Source organism: Nesoenas mayeri, assembly GCF_963082525.1.
Source record: "Nesoenas mayeri genome assembly, chromosome: 13".
Lineage (NCBI taxonomy): Eukaryota > Metazoa > Chordata > Aves > Columbiformes > Columbidae > Nesoenas > Nesoenas mayeri.
Window position 1 is genome coordinate 8,309,138 of NC_137550.1, and position 19,551 is coordinate 8,328,688.

Below are 19,551 nucleotides of genomic sequence, written 5' to 3' on the forward strand. Positions count from 1 at the left end.
AAGAAGAAGGCTTTCCAGGTAGTAAAAAGCATATCTGAAACCACCAGGGCCCTATCCTGCAACTGTTGCTCACTCAAATAATCCCCGCTGCTACAAGGAGCCCAAACGAAATCAGTGTGAGTGAGGATTACGCAGGAGTGTATCAAGGTTGGGGGATTAGACCAGGATTATCACTAAAACCAGTAATTCCCCATCTTACTGATGGTGGCCACCAGCTCAGGAGGCAGCCGATCATCACAGCCACGATCCCCCCCAGGGCCGGACCCAGGTCTGGGAGCCATCGGGCTCTCCTGAATCGCCACGTTAATTCCAGCTTCGGACGTCCAGCCTCTCAAACAAGGCTTGCCCGCTCCCATTTCACATCTCCTCACCCCTTCCGCGCTGGGTCCTGCCAGGGACCGGCCACCACCACAGCCCCAGGTGAGACCATGGGGCAGAAGAAGCCGCCATGCCCCGGGGGATGCTCCCTGTCCTGGGGCAGCACGTGATGCTTCAGCACCGTTTCCAAAAGTACTGCAGATTTTGGATGTAAAACCACCTCTGAAAACACGGATGCAGCCATTACATGCAAATTGCTGTCTTTTAAAACCACAAAGTAAAAATTCAGGCATGTGTTACCCAAGGGTGGCTGCTCTACATGCAAGTCATGTCCCAGGGATCCTAAAAGGCTCAGCATTCAGACCGGTTTCCACACCACCCCAATGCAATGTGCATTTTTATCAAGGAAGCTGCCTAATGGCTCCTATTAATTTTGATTTTTAATCTCCTGGTGCAACTTCCAGTAATACACATGCAAAAACTGACAGCAAGCCCTTTCGGTTTCAAAGCTGACTTCTCCTCCAGCTCAGCAGGAAGAAATAAAAAGCCCTGGGCAGAAGCAAAGCCTCTGACCGGCAATGCCCTCGCAGCTCCAACATGTCCCACTCTCCCTCCTGCAAAACAAGTTGAAACGCTAACGGGGGCCAAGCCTCCCGCTGTCAGCCACGTTCACCAGAGCCACTCGCAAACGCTTTTTGCCATCACTGCCTACAGACATGAGGATGCTGAAAGGCCACAGGCAGGGATCCTGGAGAGGTACCCCAGCACCCAAGGGACCACTGAACCCCAGCGGGGCCAGGAACCCCCCAGGATGTCCCCTGCCACCTCCTGATGCTCTCTTGGCAGCCGTGCCCTGGCACAGGCAGAGCCGGCAGCCGAGCCCGGCCCCCGCTGGAAGGGAAAAGCTTTCCAAGGATTGTCTCAAACTTTTTTTTGCATCCTCACAGCGGGGTTGCAGCCCCGGCAGATGCCACTGTTTAATCCTTTCTGGATCAGCAGGGAAAGGTGGGGAGCACCAACGAACCCAATTACTGACGAACCCAATTACCGCCAGCACGGCACTGCTGACCTGCCGCCGAGGAAACGGCTCCTGAAGCTCCGCAAACAACCCATCCTCAGGGACTTTTATTTCAGCATTCCTGACTGTTAAAGTAAATGAGCCTCACATTAAAGACCAGCTACACATCAAGCCAACGCAAACCCACCGCTGCTAGGACAGCGCGTGTCTGCAGAGGCAATCGCTTACTCCCAGCCACAACCATCATATGCTAAGTGACACCGCCAGCGACATGTTTACCTCCAGATTTTATCTTTTATCAACCGATGCTTTGCCTTCCCATCAGGAAAAGTCACTCCTAGGTGGAGCAGCAGCGATATGTCCCCAATGCTGACACCTTGTAAAGGCTCCCAGGGGAAACACCAGCCTTGTCACTGGAGGCGATTCAAACCAGCCCAGACAAAGTCCCGCTGGATGCACTGCAGGGAACGGTTTGGCTCTGGAAACTCCAGACTTGGGCAGGAATGTAATTTATTAAATCCTCATCACCTGGAGCTCTACCAATAGCACACTTTATAAGCTTATCATCACACCAACAGCACCTGCTAAGGTAGCGACAGCTACGGTGGGTACAAGGCTGTGATGCTCCTCTGTGGAGCCTCTGTGTCACCCAGGGCTGTCACTCCGGTCACTGCTGAGCCTCCTAACCCTCAGGACTTTTAGGAGCCAGTTGAGCCCACACCACCAGTGGGACAACTTCCCTTGCAACAGCTGGAAGCCTTACAGAGATGCTCTCTGCCAAAAAAAAAAGTTCCCACCCTAAACCAAACTTCCAAGACACTTCCCTTTGGGATTTCTCCTCCCTGTGCCCTGGCCCTGCCATTTTGTCCTAAAGCATCCTCAGGGAGCGAGCAGACCCCTGCCAGGACATGCTGCTATCTCCCTGAGCACGCACCCGAGAGATGCTGGTCCCTGAGCAGGACTGGAGAGCCCTCGGCTGCCCTCCTGCGTGCTCACAGGGCTGCTGGAGGACACATTTTAAGCTGACAGTCCATGGCACTCGTTCCAAGAGACATATTTCTTCAGGCGAGGCACCAGCTCTTTGTAGAGCATCCCACCTGCACAAGCGATGGGGAAACGGTGCAAGCTGGAGGTATGGAGAGAAACAACAAGCGTCCCAGCTGCCTCACAGTAGGATGCACAAGGCGGTGGGGTCTTTGGGGAGCCCATTCCACTGGACCCCAGGCTAACTGCTGTGTCAGGGAGGAAAGCGGGCAGCGCTGCCTTCTGCCTGCAGCTGCCTGTTAACTTCAATCAGCTGAGATATGATGCTCCCCACGGTCCTTCCCTCCCCTCCAGCACCACAGACCTCCCGCTGCCAGCACGCACTTCTGGCTAAAGCCGATGTGTGATGGATTTTATGACTGAACTTTGCCTGTGTCAGTGAATCACAGGCTGACAGGGTGCTCCACCGCTCAGTGCCCTCAGCAAGGCACCAGTCAGAGATGCACTCAAGACCCTTCTCCAAAGGACAAAGCTCCAGGAAGGCTGAGAATTCTTCAAGGACCACTATCCCCTGCATCCCAACAGCTTTGGTCACCCACAGCCTTGGGATGCACCCCCTAGGCAACTGGGCAGCCTGAGCCCCAGCTGGTACTCAGCAAAGAGCTCAGGCAAACCTGAGCATCGATGGGGATCTGTCAGTATGGGATGGGTGGTGTTTCCCACCCTCAGCCTGCTTGGCCCCAGCACAAGGAGCAGGTGGCTTATGCAGCAGCTCTTCTGCTTTATTTAACCAGAAACAGGCTTAACCCAAACTGCTCGGATGCAAAGTCCCAGCCTCTCCCCATCATGACATTTGGGAGTAGCAGAGCCCACTCAGCTCTACGGCTGGATACACGTAAGTAGAATATATAAGTTCTTACACTCATGCCATTCGCATTCAGTTATTGCTAAGAAATTCTATTACAGCTTTTATACCAACACCAGAAGTTAAATTTAGCTTCAATTCTCTGGACCAGCACTGGGTTGCCCCTGCTGGAAAAGGCAACGCTGTACAGCGAGGAATCAGCACACCCCAGGGCAGGAGAGGCTTGGAACGCAGGTTGGGGAGAAGAAAGCAGCCAAGTGCCCGCAACCTGCCACAGATATCCCAACAATCCCTTCCCAACCGTTAGGTCACTAAAAGCTGCGCCTCTGCTTTGAGTGACCAGCATTTGGGCTGGGAGCACCCCAAAACTGGGCTAACGCCAGTACATGATCTCTCGGGAGCTGGGTCTATAGCCTTACCAGAGGTTAAACATCAGGGTTCAGTGAGAGTTTTGCCAATACAAATGCGGCAGGATCGGGCCCGCCGGCACCAGCCCTCTCCAGCAGCCCTGCAGACTCTTGCAGAGCCAGGCTCTGCTCTTCACAGCGCAAGTATAAATCTGAAGCAGCTCCACTGTCTTCAGCAGCATCATTTTGCATTTACACCAGCACACTGAACACAAAACAGAGCAAGCCATAAATATTTCAGCTGCTTTTTCAGCTTTGTTATTCTCTTCAAAGCAGGAAACATGACAAACCTTTGATTGTTTTGCTTAATACCAAACAATAATTCAAAGCAAGACAAACAAGCAACATTAAATGATGCCTGTGATGTACAGGAAAGCCGATGAATTAGAAGAACCTGATGAGGATGGCGTGGATCGGAGCGGCCCCTTTCCCTGCCTTTGGCAGGTTCCGCGCATCCCTCCCACACGGGCGGGTGTCCCAGCCCTGCATGGCGAGGGGACAGCACCAGGACAGGCGGTCACACCATGGCACCCTGTGCTGCCTGTGTCCCCCGCACAACCCGCTGCCTCCAGAGCAACAGCCACCAACACCACTTTCAACAACCTTTTAGCAAAACTCTGATGAAGGCAACAAGTGTCTCTTCCCTCGAGCATCACCACGCTCAAAATCCACTTGCAAAATAGCCACATCCAGCCTCCCAGCAGCACAGAGAGAGCCTGGCCTGGCCCGGTAGCAGCGGCATCCCTGCCTGGGCACTTCTGGGGGTCTCTGCAGTGTCTAGGGGTGAAACATCCACCCATAACCACATTGGGGCTGCCCCAGGACCCACAAGCCTGTCCTCCATCGCTCCCTCACCCCGGGGTGTCGCACACACTGAAACCACCGCTGCATGTTCGCTCGGCGTCCCGTGTCGGCACCAATAACACCAACAGACCCACACGCCGTGGTCCACGAGCCAACCCGTTAGGAATGCCCCAGGGGCGCGGGCTGCCCGCCCGCACTCACCTCCGGCAGCGGCATCCCGTTGATGATGAGGTCGGGCTGCTGGGGGCTCTGCCCCGTAAAGGTGTGATGGTAGATGTGGTTGGAGCCGGCGTTCCTGTTGTTCTGGCTCTCCACGTTGAGGAAGGTGCTTTCGGAGCGGCGGCAGCCCAGCGGCAGGGTCTGCTGGTGGTAGTCGAAGTAGTTGAGGGATGAAGTCAGAGAGGAGCAGCTCACAACGTTCATTTTATCCGTCTCTTCCACGTCCCGCGGTACCAGGCGGATATCATTCTTGCTGATTTTCTTTTTCTTGCTTGATTTCTTTTGATGCCCGTAGGAGTATTCTGCAATTCTGGGGGATAGAAGGCAAATGAATAGCTGAGAGCATTTCGAACCCTGCCCCACTAAATACACATGCAGAAACCCCGAGGGCTTGGCCCCCATCTCCATGTGGGCTTCTTAGTCATGCACATTACGTCATGATTTGGGTCTGGTGGCACAACACGGTCTTTATCCTATTTTCATATGTATTAAGTTTTCAAGTCAAATATGAAAAATAATAGGAAGGGAGAATGTCTCTGTTATTTTCTAGTGTTTATAATTGCTGATATCAGTTACTAGGAGTAAAGTCCAGCCTGCAGAAGAGAAAAATTAAGATGTTAAAATACATTAACTGAAAAGGGTACCTGCATTCATTTCCATGCATAATAAGGATTTTAAATGTGGTTTAATTTGGTCCCCTAATGAAAATTCAGAATGAAGAGCAGATTTTTTTTCCCAGTTCATTTTCCACAGCAGTAAATAAAGCAGACCCAGAAGCAGTCCGAGCTGGCAAGCTCTATTCTCTCACATTCCAAAGGCTGTTTGTTTATTAATGCTTTATCCAAGTTGCTGGTGTTTTGACTATCTCCTGATAATACCTGATAACACAAAATCTTTTCTCCAACCGCATCCTATTCCTCCCTCACCCCCTGACATGCACATCCCCTTCTTCTGGGAAATGCCTTTGCCTTCTAGAAACTGGAGAACAACAACTGTGTTTTGCAAAGAGAAATGATCCTTTTTGACCTTTTTTTTTTACTGCAAGCTTGTTTTTCTCTGCTTTTCTTTTCCTCTTTGCTTTCCACCTGTCAAAAGAATCAACTGATGAAGTGCCTTGTTTGTCTTCTGCAAAAACACCGGAGGAAAAAAGTTATGGTAAAACACCACCCTAGCAAATAATAACAAATATGACTGCACCTTGCATTCACTGGGTGAGCTCTGCTCAGAGTGACTGTGACTCCTCTTTCCATGGGGAGCAACATAGTCCCAGCCAATGCCCCACAGACAAATCTGTGCGTGCTCAGTGCTGGGCAGCTCCCAGGAAAGCACATCAAATGCTGCCCACAGTCAGAAATACACAATTGAAAGTCAGGACTTTGCTGCTCTTCTTGTTATGATAACAGCATTAAAAAAAAAAAAAAAAAGAAAGAAAGAAAATCCAATAGCTGCAACAGAAATAATGGGATGAATAAATAATACAGTTTATCTAGAAAGGCAAATATTGGACAAATATTCTTGTTCCAGAAAGCTAATTGCCTGAGCATGAAAATGCCACCAAGCCGAACAGCTCTCATATAACCTTATGTGCCTCATAAATTAACACATTTTATGAAGACTCTCCAGCAGCTGTTGTGAAGAACCTCTAAAATAAGGCACTGGCAAATGCTAAGGGCACGTACCCAGCACGGGGAGAGGGTGCCCCACGGCCACAGCTGAGCCTACCTGGTGCTCCTCCACCTCTGCAGCTGATTTCTCCTGCTCGGAGGCACCCTGATAATGGCCCAAGCATCCCCCTGAGCATGCAAATAAATCAGGGGAAGGCAGGGATTTCTGTTGTGCCAACAATCTATATGCTGCTGACTCGTCTAACAATGCTTGATGAAGCTTTAATTGTTTTGTTTACCTAAATGTTTAAGTTTGGCAATGCAAGAGCCCAATTATTTCCTGCAGGCATTCATTTTGCTGTCCTTTCTCTATTGACCAATTATTTAATTAAACTGCACTTCATTAATCCCTAAGCCATCACAGTAAACCCAGGGCTTATACATATGTGAGAAGCTGTTAGGGGCACCACCACAATGTGATTTTTATCCATTCATGTCTTATTCTCATTTAATGGGCCGAGCTGGCAAGAAATCTGGTATATTAGCTTTCACTTGAAGCTAGACATCCCATAATACAACACAGACCAACCTTTATTTGCAGATTTTTCCCCCCATCGAGCAAAAAGGCTTATAAATGGAGTTTACGCTGTGAAAACGCACTGTAAAAACCAAACCATCCGGCATTATTTCTGCGTAAATAAAACTTTAAAGACCGCACATCCCCCTGCGCCGCAGAATCGCCGGGGGCCAGCGTGCGTTTCCAAGGTAGAGCGAAATTAATTTCCATCCTTCCCCTCTGAAACGACTCGGTGCTGAAGGAATGGAGAAGTCATGGCTATTTCACTAGTAACAGGATTAAACCATTTATGAGGCATTGCAGCTGCTCTTTTATGGCATCTGATTGATATTCATGTGTGGTTAGCATTTGTCTCCTAACTTGTGTAACACAGAGAATAGTAAAAGAGAGACAATAATCGCCGGGCTGTTACATATTCAGGGGACTGGATTTCCCCTACCAGCCTTTCAGCGGCTCCGGGCGCGGGGCTGACCTCCCCTCCGGCATTTCGGACCCGGGAACACGCATCCACGCCAGGGCAAAAAATAACGCAGCGCTGCAAAAATCCTCCCTCGCCCCATCGCTCCCAGCCCAAGCGGCTGCTGGAGCGGCGCATCAGGGGGAAACCGGGTGATTTTCAACCACTATTTTATCCGCTTGGCCCCATCACCAGCCATGGCGAGGAGCCGCATCGGGTGCACAATGGCTCTTTTGAACGGCGAGCGAGGGCTTACGGATGCCACCGCGGCCGCTCGCCCCGTCTGCTGCGGTGGGCTGGGGGGGCTTTTCCCCCCTCGCAAGGCCGGGGAGCCGTGCTGGGGATGGGGCAGCTGCCCAGGGGAACCAGCCACGCCGCTGCAACACTGTTCTCCCCCCCTTCCTGCGACTGAGCGCCTAAAATTGGGGATGCTGCTGCAACAGATTGTCAAGCTACACAATTAAGTCAATTCGCTACTCGGCACAGATTTCTGTGCTTCTCCCAGAGAATAATTTTTTTAAAGCTTTGCAGGAAATTTCCTCAGAGGGATGCAAACCTCACTTCTGTTCCAAAAGCAAATTTAACACCACCCCACCACCCTTCCCCCGACAAGTATACAGCAGCAAATTGAAAAGTTACTGTGACTGCAAAAATCAAAGCAGACCCAGCAGGTGCACAGAAACAAAGATGTCTTTACCTGCAGTTGTAGGTCCTGATTTCCTTGTTATCCCTTTTGCACTTGACTGCCACGAAGATCATGGTGACAAAAAGAATGGCTGCGATAGACCCCAGGGCAATAATGAAAATCAGGGAGAGGTTAACAGATCCTATGGACTCCTGGGCATCCAGGGCTGGAGACAGGTATATCAAAATCAAGGCAGAAGCTGAGAGAGATGTTTTTCCATGGTCATGAGCCACCACAATCAGCTCATAGGCTGTCTTTGCGTTCTCCCCAAAGGCTCTGGTGGTCCTTATCTCTCCATTGACCTGGTCTATCTCAAAAAATCCTCTGTCTCCTTCCACCATTTCATAGGAAAGTCTGCCATTTTCACCCTCATCATAGTCATCTGCCTTGACCACCGTCACCAAGTAGCCGACCCCGGCATTTCTGGGGATGTACACCTCTGCAGTCCCGTTGACCAGTGGTGGGGCTGTGATCACAGGGGTGTTGTCATTGACATCCAGGACAATCACCCTGACAGTGGCATTGCTCTGCAGGGAGGGATTACCCCCATCTTTTGCCAAGACCTTAAACTCAAAGGCCTTCGTCTGTTCATGATTGAAGGACCTCAAAGCATAGATATCTCCAGAGTTGGGGTTGATGGAGACGTAGGTGAAGACAGGCATGTCCCTGACTTGAGAGGGCACAATCTGGTAAGAGACGCTGCCATTGAGGCCCAGGTCAGGGTCCCTGGCTGAGACTGAGAGGAGATAGGCCCCTGGGGTGTTGTTCTCCTGCACGATGACCTGGTAATAAGGCTTAGAGAAGTGAGGATGGTTGTCATTCTCATCAGTGATCTTGACAGTGAAAGACTTAGTGGCCTGCAGGGAGGGGACACCATTGTCCCTGGCCTGGATGGTGAGGTTGTACTGGTCCCTCTGCTCCCGGTCCAGCCTCCCATCCACCAGGATGGTGGAGAAGCTCTCGTACTCCTGGAGCCGGAAAGGCACGTTGCCCAGGAGCTTGCACTGCACCCGCCCATTGGCCCCAGAGTCACGGTCTGAGACCCTCACCAGGGCGATGACGTAGCCCGGCGGGGCGTTCTCGCTCACCTCCACCAGCTCACTGTTGACAGAGAGCAGGTTGATGAGGGGTGGGTTGTCGTTGGCATCCTGGACACTGATGGTCACTTTGCAATGGGCAGGGATGGAGTTAGGCCCCAAGTCCTTGGCCTGCACGTCCAGCTCGTAGACGTGACCCTCCTCATAGTCAATGGCACCGCTCACTGTGATGAGGCCACTCTGGGGGTCAATCTGGAAGAGCTCCCGGGCCCGCTCGGAGACGTAGCTGTGGAAGGAGTAGAGGACCTGGCCATTTGTGCCCTCGTCCGGGTCAGAGGCATTGAGGCGGATCACTGGCGTTCCCGGTGGAGCATTTTCAGGCACGCTGACGGTGTAGGCCGGCTCCTCGAAGAGCGGGTTGTTGTCATTGGAGTCGATGACGCGGATGCTGAGCTCCACTGTGCCAAAGTTGGGCGGGTCACCACCATCCAGCGCCGTGATCACGTAGCTGTAGTGAGACTGGGTCTCACGGTCCAGGCTCTTCTCCACCACCAGCTCAGCAAAGCGGGACCCATCGCCTCGAGTCTTGGTCTCCAGTCCAAAGAGGTCGTTGGGGGTGATCTCATAGCTCTGTACACCAAAGCTGCCCGAGTCCGGGTCATAGGCACTCTCCAGTGGCACCCGGGTGCCAGGGCTGGCCGTCTCTGAGATTTCCAGCTCGATCTGGTCAGTGGGGAAGCTGGGTGCATTGTCGTTGAGGTCCTTGATCTCCAACTTGATCACGCAGATCTCCATGGAGCTGGACATCACTTCCAGCGAGATGACACACTTGGGGCTCTGCCGGCACAGCAAGTCCCGGTCGATCTTCTGTTTGGTCACCAGCAGCCCAGACCCAGGGCTGATGTCCACCAGGTGGGGGGCCGAGTTGGAGACCACCCGGAAGGCGGTGGGCTGCCGGGGGTCCAGCACAAAACCGGCGTCCCGGGCGTCCTTGGCGACGTTGGCGATCACCGTGCCGGCCCGCTGCTCCTCCTCCACCGAGTACTTGAGGTTGACGAGGGCCCCGGCGCCGGCCCACAGCAAGGCGGCCCCCAGCAGCGCCGGGAGAGCCCCCATCGCCGCCACTGCCCCCACCGGCCACCGGCCGCGCCCCGACGGCCGCCGGCCGCCCGTCTCAGCGGCCCGCCACCCTCATGCGGGCAGCGCCCGCCAGGCTGCCCCGGCGACGGCGGGCGGGTGCGGGCACCGGAGCCGCGGTCCCCCGCGCCCACGCCGCCCGCTCAGGTGCTCCGAACCGCCGGCGCCGCGCATGGGCCGGGCATGGCGTGCGGGACCAGGAGCTGAAGCGGGAAGCTGAGCCAAGAGGTGCCGTGCCGTGCCGAGCCGTGCCGAGCCGTGCCGAGCTGTGCCGAGCCGAGCCCGCTCCCGCCGGCGCTCGCTGCGGCGGCCGCACGCCACTGCCCGCAGTCCGGAGCGCCGGCGGGCGGCGCGGCGGCGGACGGTGCGGGGGCGGGCAACCGTGAGTGGCGGCCAATAGGCGCTCGGGGGCGGGGCCGGCGCGCAGCACCGCTGCCAATGGGGTCGCGCTGAGACGCGCTCCCGGCCGGTGGGGCGGGGTCGGGGCGGGGCCCGCGGAGCGGCGCGGCCGGGAGCCCGAGCGGGGCGCGGAGCCGCGCGGAGTGGCTGCTGCGTGCCGAGAGCCTGTTGCCTCGCAGCGCCGAGCCCGGCTCGGTGTCCGGGAGCTGTGGGCTCACCGGCGCTTTGGGCCGCCGCGGCAGCCGCTGTGTGGCCGCGGTCACCGGCGGTTCCTTCTTCAGCGCCGCGGGCGCGCAGAGAGCAGCGGCGGGTCCCTGCGGACACCAGGGTGGGTGCCGGCGGGGCCGGGTAGGGGGTCAGGCCCGCTCAGTCGGTTTCCTTCTGGGGCAGGAGTCAGCTTGCCCCGTTCCGGCTTTACCGCACCCCACCCCGCCGGGCAGGGTCTTCCGAGATCCGGCGTGGGACCCGGGACCGCAGACTCGCCCGGGCGGTTCCAGCCGCAGCAGCGCTGACTGCTCACTACTAGTTATTGGGGAAAGCACCGTAATACCGTATTCTCTTAAAAATCAAACAAAACTTCCATTGTCCGTGTGCCAGTGCCTTACCTCGGCTCTCCAGCGCACGGCACTCACGTTTCCGTGGTCTAATTACAGGGGGCACTGGGAAGATGTCACCATGCCCGGGGCACGTGGGCGGTGCTGCCCTCGGCGGGTTCCGGCATGTGGTGCTCAGTTTGGAGCCTTTCAGCTACGAACTCCCAGATTAAAAAAGGGGCCGGGTGCCGGCGCGTCCCTGCGGCAAACCGCCCCGGGAGCCCGCCGATCGATAGCGGCGAGCCGGCGCCGCGGCGAGGAACGCAGCGGGACGACCTACCAGGCCGGAGCTGCCGCGGCACAGGCCCCCAGCTGACGCCTCGGCGCTGCAGCCGTCCCGCGGGCACAGCCCGAGCACCCCCGCGGCGGTGGCTCCGGCCCCCCGCCCGGCCCCAGCCGCGCCGTCTGGCCCCGCGGCTTCCCAGGCACAACGGCGCCATCTAGTGGCCGCCGCGGGCGGCGCGGGGCGGCGGGGACCGGTCGAACCGCGCACGGCGCAGCCGGGAACCCGCCCGGCCCTGGGAGGGCCCCCTGCCTGGGCGGCTCCGGAGCGGCACGGCAGCCGGCTGGTTGGGCCCGGGACACCACCCCATCTAGAGACACCACCCCCCGGGACCGCATCCATCCACCGACACCGTCCCCCTGGACACAACCCGTCGGGACACAATCCCCTGTGACATCTGTCCAGGGACACCACTCCCTCCAGGGACGTCATGCCCGAGGACACCCGAGGAGATCCCTCCCTTCTCCCCGGGAGACCTGGGTGGGACGCGGGGTCCCTCCCTTCCTGATCGTCGTGTCCCGGAGGAGCGGGAGCACAAGGCAGCGGAGAGAAGAGCCTTTGCTCGGCATTTCTTCCCCTCCCCGGGAAACAGTGGCATGGGTCACCGCGACCCGCGGGGGAGTAGGGGTGGGACGCGGGGAGGCGACAGGTGGGGACGGTGCGAGCGGGCAAACCTTCTGCTCCCGCCTTCACCAAGTCTTCCTTGGAAAAATTAATTCTGATGACTTGAACTGTGCCATGTGGATTGAAAACCTGGCTGAAGGATCATAAACAAAGGGTAATTAGAAACAGGGGGAGGTGTTTATGGGGTACTGCAGGGATCTAGGTTAGGTCTGCTCTCATTTAATACCCTCATTAATGACCTGGAAAGAGGGAGTAAACTACACATTAATGAATTTGGCAGATGATGCTATATTGGGAGGTGCTGTGAGCTCCAGCAAGCATAGAAAATTAACACAAAAAGGGCCTAGTGAGATTAGAAACATGGGCAGGAAGCAGTAAAAGGAGCTGTGCCTTGGACAAATGTGAGTGAGTGCAGCTGGGAGGCAAATGCAAGTACCAACCAACAGCAGAAGGGGCAACCATGGCTGAACCAAGCCAGCAGCATCAGAGCAACACCCCAGCAAAGGGCCTGGGGTGAGGGAGACAGCGAGGGGGACCCAGGAGGCTGCTGAGCATAAGGGCAGCAGGGAAGAGATGAGCCCCTGGTGTCCAAGGATGGCATGGAGGTGCCAGGGGGCTCAGGTGTGGCCACAGCCAGAGCACAGGGCTCCCTCAGTGCAGATATGTTGGCGGTGGTTCAGAGGGAAGCCACACAAGTGATCAAAGGCACAGAGAGACTGATTTCTGAAGGAAGATTAAAAGGCTTAAATATATATATTGCTTGGCTAAGAGCTGTCCATGGGGAGACAAACTAAGAGCCTTACAGATCTGGTTGGTGTAAATAGAGAGGGAGGGAAAGAATTATTTAATAGAGTACAAGGGGCATCACCAGAAGGGATGACAGGAAATGAAGAAATGGAGCATTTAGGTTGAATGTCACAGGGGAAAAAATTCCCTCTGCTGACAGCGAAAATTATGAGGCTGTGACGTGGTTCCCTGGAGGGAGAAAGTTCTGTGGCTTGAGATATTTAAAACCAGACAGGATCAGTCTGAATATAAAGGCGCCTGCAATGAGCCACTGGCAGGGGATGCGTGGAGGAGCAAAAGCTGGGCAGGAAGACACCTCATTCTCTAGTTCTTTTTCCACTGAAATATTTCATTATGTATCACATATATAAAAGTTCTGCATTTTTTATTTATTGCATATATGTATTTCTGCAGCTGTAAAGGAAATAATTGACATGATTAATGCTGTGCCAGGGCTGAACAGGCCCTGAAACTGGAGAAACTTCACCTCTGTATAGTCACAGAGGGGGATTGGAAGGGGGTTAAGTGACTGGCAGGAGGTTGCTGAGCAGATCCACAGTGTGACATACCCTGAACCACAATGTCTCCTGCACATTCAGCTTCTGCAGAGCATCTTGTATCTCAATGGCTTTCTGCAGGACACTCTCCAGGTGACCAAGGAGAAACCAGGCCACAGCTGGCCAGCTGCAAGGCACCCATAACCACAGTCAATGGTCCATTCCTTCACCCTGAGTTAATGCTCAGTTTGCCAGAGGCTGTGACAGAATCCCTTCAGAAGAAAACAGGCATCGATTGCAGCCCCACCCCTCCCCATCTCCTGCCTCACTGGAGGTCTGTGAGTGCTGTCAACAAAATGGATTAATAGTCCTATTATCAGCTCAGATGGATGGCCAGGGTGAGGAGAAAACATCGCGTCCCAGGGAACTCAAGTAGGCACATTAATAAAGATGCCACACGTTGGCTCTGAAATCTAAAAGCTTCGCTCCACTCCTTGCAACACAATTAGTTTATTCAAAGCCCAACACTCCCATCATGATGCACCTGCCAATGTCCCCAGCGCTAGTGCATGGTGGCCTGACAAGGAGGGAAGGGGTGGGTGACACAGTGGTCCTTATGCCCTCCTTGGCCAAACCCCATGCAAGAGCTCTCTGTGCATGGCCTGTCACTCACCAGCTCATTGATGGGTACAGGCAGCATGCAACAAAGATATTGGTTCTGGTTCTGCCCACGCTGTAAAATAAGGAAAGCTTTTAATTAAAAGCAAGTGGTGCAGCCTGCAGCCCTTTGTTTGAGCGCTAATGTGAATGACTTTCCTTTCCAACCCAGCATTTATAGCTGTCTCTCTTGTACCTGTCAAAAAGTAAATCTCAGGATCTAAAACATGTATATTTAAAACTATGGTATCAGCAGGCTGTCAAGCCTGGGGTTTTTTATTAAACATTCCTTGTGCAGGGTGTGAAAGCAAAGGATGAGCACAGGGTGAGGCCAGCAAAGCAGCAGGGCCGGTACCTGCCTCCCAGCACACGACTGGACTACACAGGTAGAGGCTTCATGGGCAAACTGGCCTCCACTGTCACCCACAGACGGGGCAGCAGGATGGACTCAGCCCTGCCTCTCCCAGGGCACACTGCTGCGCAGGCTGGTGGGCTTCGGGGGCTCAATGCACACCCTGCCTCCCCCTATAGCAAAGGCTGGTACCCAACCCAGACACTGGTACCCTGCCCCGATGCTGGTACCCGAGCCACCACTCGCATCCTCTGCTACAACAAAGGGAGTACAAAGCTCACTCAGACCCAGCTCCCCCACCACCCCATTTCTCTGGGTGCAGCACAGAACTGGATAAAACATGAACAAAATAGTTTCAGATTTTGAAATTTGTTTTAAACATCAAAGAGGAACTTTATCTTTTTAATTTTTCAGAACCTTTCTTTTAATTTCACATTTCTGAAGTGTTGTTTTTCCCCTTTCCAGCACCTTTTCCTTTTAGCTACTAGGTGAAGTAAAATAAATGATGTAGGTTTATTTTTTCCTTTCTTTGCTTATCCAGTTCTGCAAAACTTGAAAGCTTTTCAAAGCATCTGGGTGTTGGCAGTTACAGTTTAGGTTTGTACTTTTTTTTTTTCCCCCTAGCAATGTTTCTAATATCACACCAAAGTAGGAAAAAAAAACCTTGTAGCATAGAAAAAGGAAATGAAGAAATAGGAAAACTCAGAGCAAAACCCCTATCAGACATCTGCTGTGTGAAGAGAAAGGGAAGACCTAAAAAGGATAAAAATAAAATATTTTGTATTTGGAAGGGTGTTTGGAAAATAAGACAAAATATTCATCTTAGAATTAAACACACTTTTTTTTCCCCATCATGTGGGAATTCAGCACATGTCCACTCTCAAGAGGGTTTGGAGCGAGAACAGCCTGGCCAGCTCTGCCCCTCAGCCCTCTAAGAGCCAAACTTTATCGAGCATCCGCAGGACTTGCAGACATCTGTCCATGTAACTCTGTTAGCAGTTCGCACAGAATGCAGATAAGGGACCACTGCTGTAAAATATTGAGTCTTTGGACTATAAAAAACTGTCTTTCTAAGCTGAAATCTAACTTTATTTGTACTCCTGCAATTCCATCCAAGTCAGCAGGGTTTCCTGGCTGTTAGCAAGGGCAGTGTCTGGCACACTCCTTCCACAGGAGAGGTTAAAGTGCCAAACAGAGGACAGCATCGCTCTGAGGAATTCAATAAACTCCTATCACTCAATAGTTTAATTCACTTTTCCTGATGCAGCATCTTTTATCAAAGATTACATAATGCTGAATAATCATGAAGCACATAATGCAGAGCCAGACAGGCAGTTATAATCAGATTTAAAGCCTATATTAAAAAAGTGGCAGGTGCGGGGCTAAGGCTCCGCTCCCGCACTGGTGCCAGTCCAAAGGAAATCCGCTGGAGACGCTCTTGATTTATACAACCCGCCCGGCAGCAAAATGTGGGGAGCAGGGTGAAATAAAGGGATGGTGTTCTGTGGAGGTACCTAAGGAACGAAGCAGGTGAAGGCAGCGCAGGGAACAGCATCACTGTGTGCGGTGCCTGGCTCTGGGCAGCATGCACCGGGCAACACGAAGGCGAAAGGCAGTCAACATCACCAACCCCACTCTTTTCAATGTGATCTACTCAGATGCAAAGCAAAAAATGCTGCATGATTCAGGGGGCCATTACAGACAACGTGGCCTTTCCCCCCACCTCGCTGGCCCACATCCTGGCTGCTGCCAGCATTTATTACCCAGCAGCTACCCAACAGCCTATGCCAAACGAGCACACTCATTCTCAGGCTGCTTTTCAGGAGGCACATTATGAAAAGCCACTGCTGTAACCATCTCTGCTGGCTGTGTCAGCTGAGAGGCTGGGACTGAGCAGGTTGGGGACATGCCCCCACCCAGGCAGGGGACCCACAGCAAGAACCAGGACCAGTAAGTCAGTCCCACTGCCAGCACATCCCCACTGCACCCAGGTCAGCATCAAGCACCAAACAGCATCCTCACAGCACACCGACAGCTGACCCACTGTCTTCTGCAGGATCAGACCAAAAAAAAAAAACTATGCAGCTTGATTGATTTGATCCCATGTTTTACAGGAAAAGCTGACCTGAGGGACTGAAAAGGGCTCATCACCCTCTGAGACGTCCCCCTGGCCCCCAGGTGCAGCAGCACGGCTGCAGCTGGCAGCCTGCAGGGAGACACAAGCTTCAGCCCTGCTGGCTAAATATTTCCCATGCAATCAATTCCAGTGTATAAAACCATCAAACGGGATAACCTTGTGATCAAATGGCCAACAGAGAAAAGTGCTTAATATTATCCACTCCAGATAATGAGCTGTATTTGTAGCACAGGCCCCAAACACACATCACCATGCACTAAATGCCGTGCAATTGCCTGCACAACAAGTTAAGCAAAGATTAAAAGCGAGGAAGAGAAAAGGGGAAGGGTAGAAAATGAAGCACAAGGAAATTGCAATCTGTGCCGTCAGCGTGTGCAGGAGCAGAGCTGGAGGAGTGCTGCAATGCAGCTCAGCACACAGTTGCATGGTGGACCTTCAGGATGGCGTGTTGGACGCCTGCCTGGATTTACAAACAATGCGTGCTGTTACCCACACAGGTGAAGAACAGACAGCCTTAGGGTTTACAAGACAGCAATGCCACGGATGAATTAAGAGGCAACCGAACTCCTCTGTGTGGGAGATCTGCCTGCTGGTGAAAGTTATCCTAGGTGATGGGAGAATAGCTGCTCTTTCTACCCTGCTTACAAATAGGATGTCTTAATTCAGTGTCCAGGTCCTTGCATGGACAAACAGATTGTGAAAGTTGGGGAAATAGAGACACCTGGGGAAGGACAGTGATTTAGAGAAACAGAACAGCGCAGTATCTTTGGTCTGAATGGCTACACAGGTAACACACAGGGCTGGCAAACTCTGCACAGCCACTCCAGCAACATCAAAACAAGCACAAATACAACTAAACCACTTACTCATCAATTTTTTTCTTCTTCTTCTTTTTTCCCCTCTTCATTCCAGACACACTGCTTATTTTGCTGCTGACTCCATGGGATGAGAAAGAGACTGCGATGCTTCCTTCTTCCAGCAGAAATTACATACCTGGCACTGGCAGAGAGGTGACAGTTCCCAAACACTTGCTTGCCTTTACAGAGCCACAAGCCTGCTGCCCAGAACACAACAGACAGGAGAGCACATTTCTGGGATATATACAGCCTCCCGCCCCAGAGCTGAACACCAGCTGGGAGATTTCTGCAGCATTCCTCAGCTGGCGTGATTTGCCCCAGGTCTGGAGCCACTGATGGAGATGTGTAGCACCAGCTGAGGAGCAGCCTCTGTTTGCAGGCCAGGCTCCAGCTCCATCCCACCAAGGTGCCGACATCAGGCAATCTGGCTCTGGCTCCTCACTGGTATTGACTTAGCAGCATCCCATGGTTTGCCATTTCAAACACTGCCTGCCTGTATCTTACATCCAGCAATTAGCAGTCCAGGCACTGATCCCGGCACGCTTCCCTCCTCCCTTCCCACTTCTGCAACTGCACGTGTAGGGAAATGGCAGAATACACCCATCAAAACCCCAGCTCTCCCCCCAGCATCTCTGCATGGACTGTTTTCATCCACCAAACTGAGATTCGCACATTGCAGCACCCACCTGTGCTGTCTGGGGTGAGCCTGATGTTCCCGCACCACAGCACAGCCCGGCCACCAGTGCTGTTTCAGAGATGTGAATGTCAGGGAAAGCAATTTGTCACATAACCACCTACAAGAGAAGGGAGAAAAGGCTAGGAAAATGCCTCACAATTTCTGTAGTTATGGCCTCTTCAAATGCCTACACGATGTCAGACACGGCGCAGGGGAAAGGGCTGGCACAGCTTATCATAACTGAACCGAGGGTGGATGCTGTTCCAAACCAGGGATTAATAGTCTGCTAGGATTTGGTTTGGCACACCAAAGAACCCAGCGCAGTGTCTCAGAAGGATGCAGGATGGACAGCTCGGAGCAGAGACCCCAGCCAGCCACCGGCACACCGCAGCACAGGTGCTGGCAATGCTGGTGCAGTTGGTGACCATGCGCTGCATGGTGCTTGCTCCTTATTTGTGGGGTAACGGCATCCTGGCAGAGACTGGCTCCTACTGCTGTCCCAGGCCCTGGAGCTCTTCGAGCTGTTCCCAGCACCGTGCAGAACAGGCATAACAATGGATGCAAAGACCAGCATGCAGGCAGGACCGCTGGCTCCCATGCTGCTCAGCAGCCTCTGCTGGTGCTGTGGGAAGACAAGCACGTGAAGGCAGCTTTGTCGCCACTCTTGCATCAGGTGTATCTCTGCAACAAATTTCTGGAGCTCACTTCTAGGATGAAGCTTTCCTCCTGCAGCCCAGGCTGCTCCTCCTCCCCTTCCCCAGCCCTCAGACTTCATTTGCTTTGGGTGGATGAGACATCACCCTCCAGGCAGCCAAAACAGCAGCCGCAGCTCCAGCAGTCCAAAATCATGAAATGTGGTCCCCCAAGAAGCCACCCACCTGCCATGGGGTGGGTGGACAGAGCACCCAGCCCAGGATGGAGCTGCCTCCCCCCAGGACCTCAGGCCAATGTTTCACCACAGCCATGGCCAACATGGACCCTGTTCTTCAGAGAAGGACACAGCTGAGAGGTGGCAACCATGCCCATCCAACAGCTCACATTACTCATCCCCTTGGAAAGTAAGAGGTAGATCTTGGCTATCCATGCGATCAGAGACCAACATCTCAGTGTCTGCTGATGGCAAGGTATCCTTCAACATCAGGCTAAGGATAAAAGTGAGTGCAGCTGGGCCACAAGATATATTGTTTGGATCAGGCTGAGAATCACTTATGCAGTGTTTTATTAACCATAATGGATAGCTGTGCCTGGTAAAATGAGTAATAATCTCGTTTAAGGGATCGCTCCTGAATCACACACTGTTGCTGCCAATGCCACAAACTTTTCTCACTGATCTGCAGGCCAAATCCCTTCCTGGAGCAAGCAATGCCCAGAACAAAAGAGAACAAATCAGACAGAAGCAGCTTTCTACCTTTTTTTTTTTTTCGTAAGAATTTGAGATAATATAACAGGTAGCATCCTACATCTCACAGTGCCTCTGATTTTTCACACTTCATGTCACCTTAGTCCATGCAGAACACTATCTCACTTACCCAGCCTGCTGCTCCACGTCCAGCTCAGGTTTTTTCTTGGGGACAGAGC

General features: G+C 53.2%; 1 protein-coding gene across 2 annotated transcripts in view; it reads right to left on the minus strand.

Moving 5' to 3' along the window:
• The window catches only part of PCDH19 (protocadherin 19), a gene marked incomplete at both ends in the record, with an annotated part of 54,549 nt that extends 44,458 nt beyond the window's left edge, over positions 1 to 10,091 (minus strand). For both annotated transcript variants that reach the window (XM_080352866.1, XM_080352865.1), the window contains 2 exons: positions 4,598 to 4,925; positions 7,951 to 10,091. In XM_080352866.1, coding sequence (XP_080208992.1) covers positions 4,598 to 4,925; positions 7,951 to 10,091 — 2,469 coding nt within the window. The remainder of the gene's footprint in view (positions 1 to 4,597; positions 4,926 to 7,950) is intronic.
• Between the last annotated feature and the right edge of the window lie 9,460 nt (positions 10,092 to 19,551).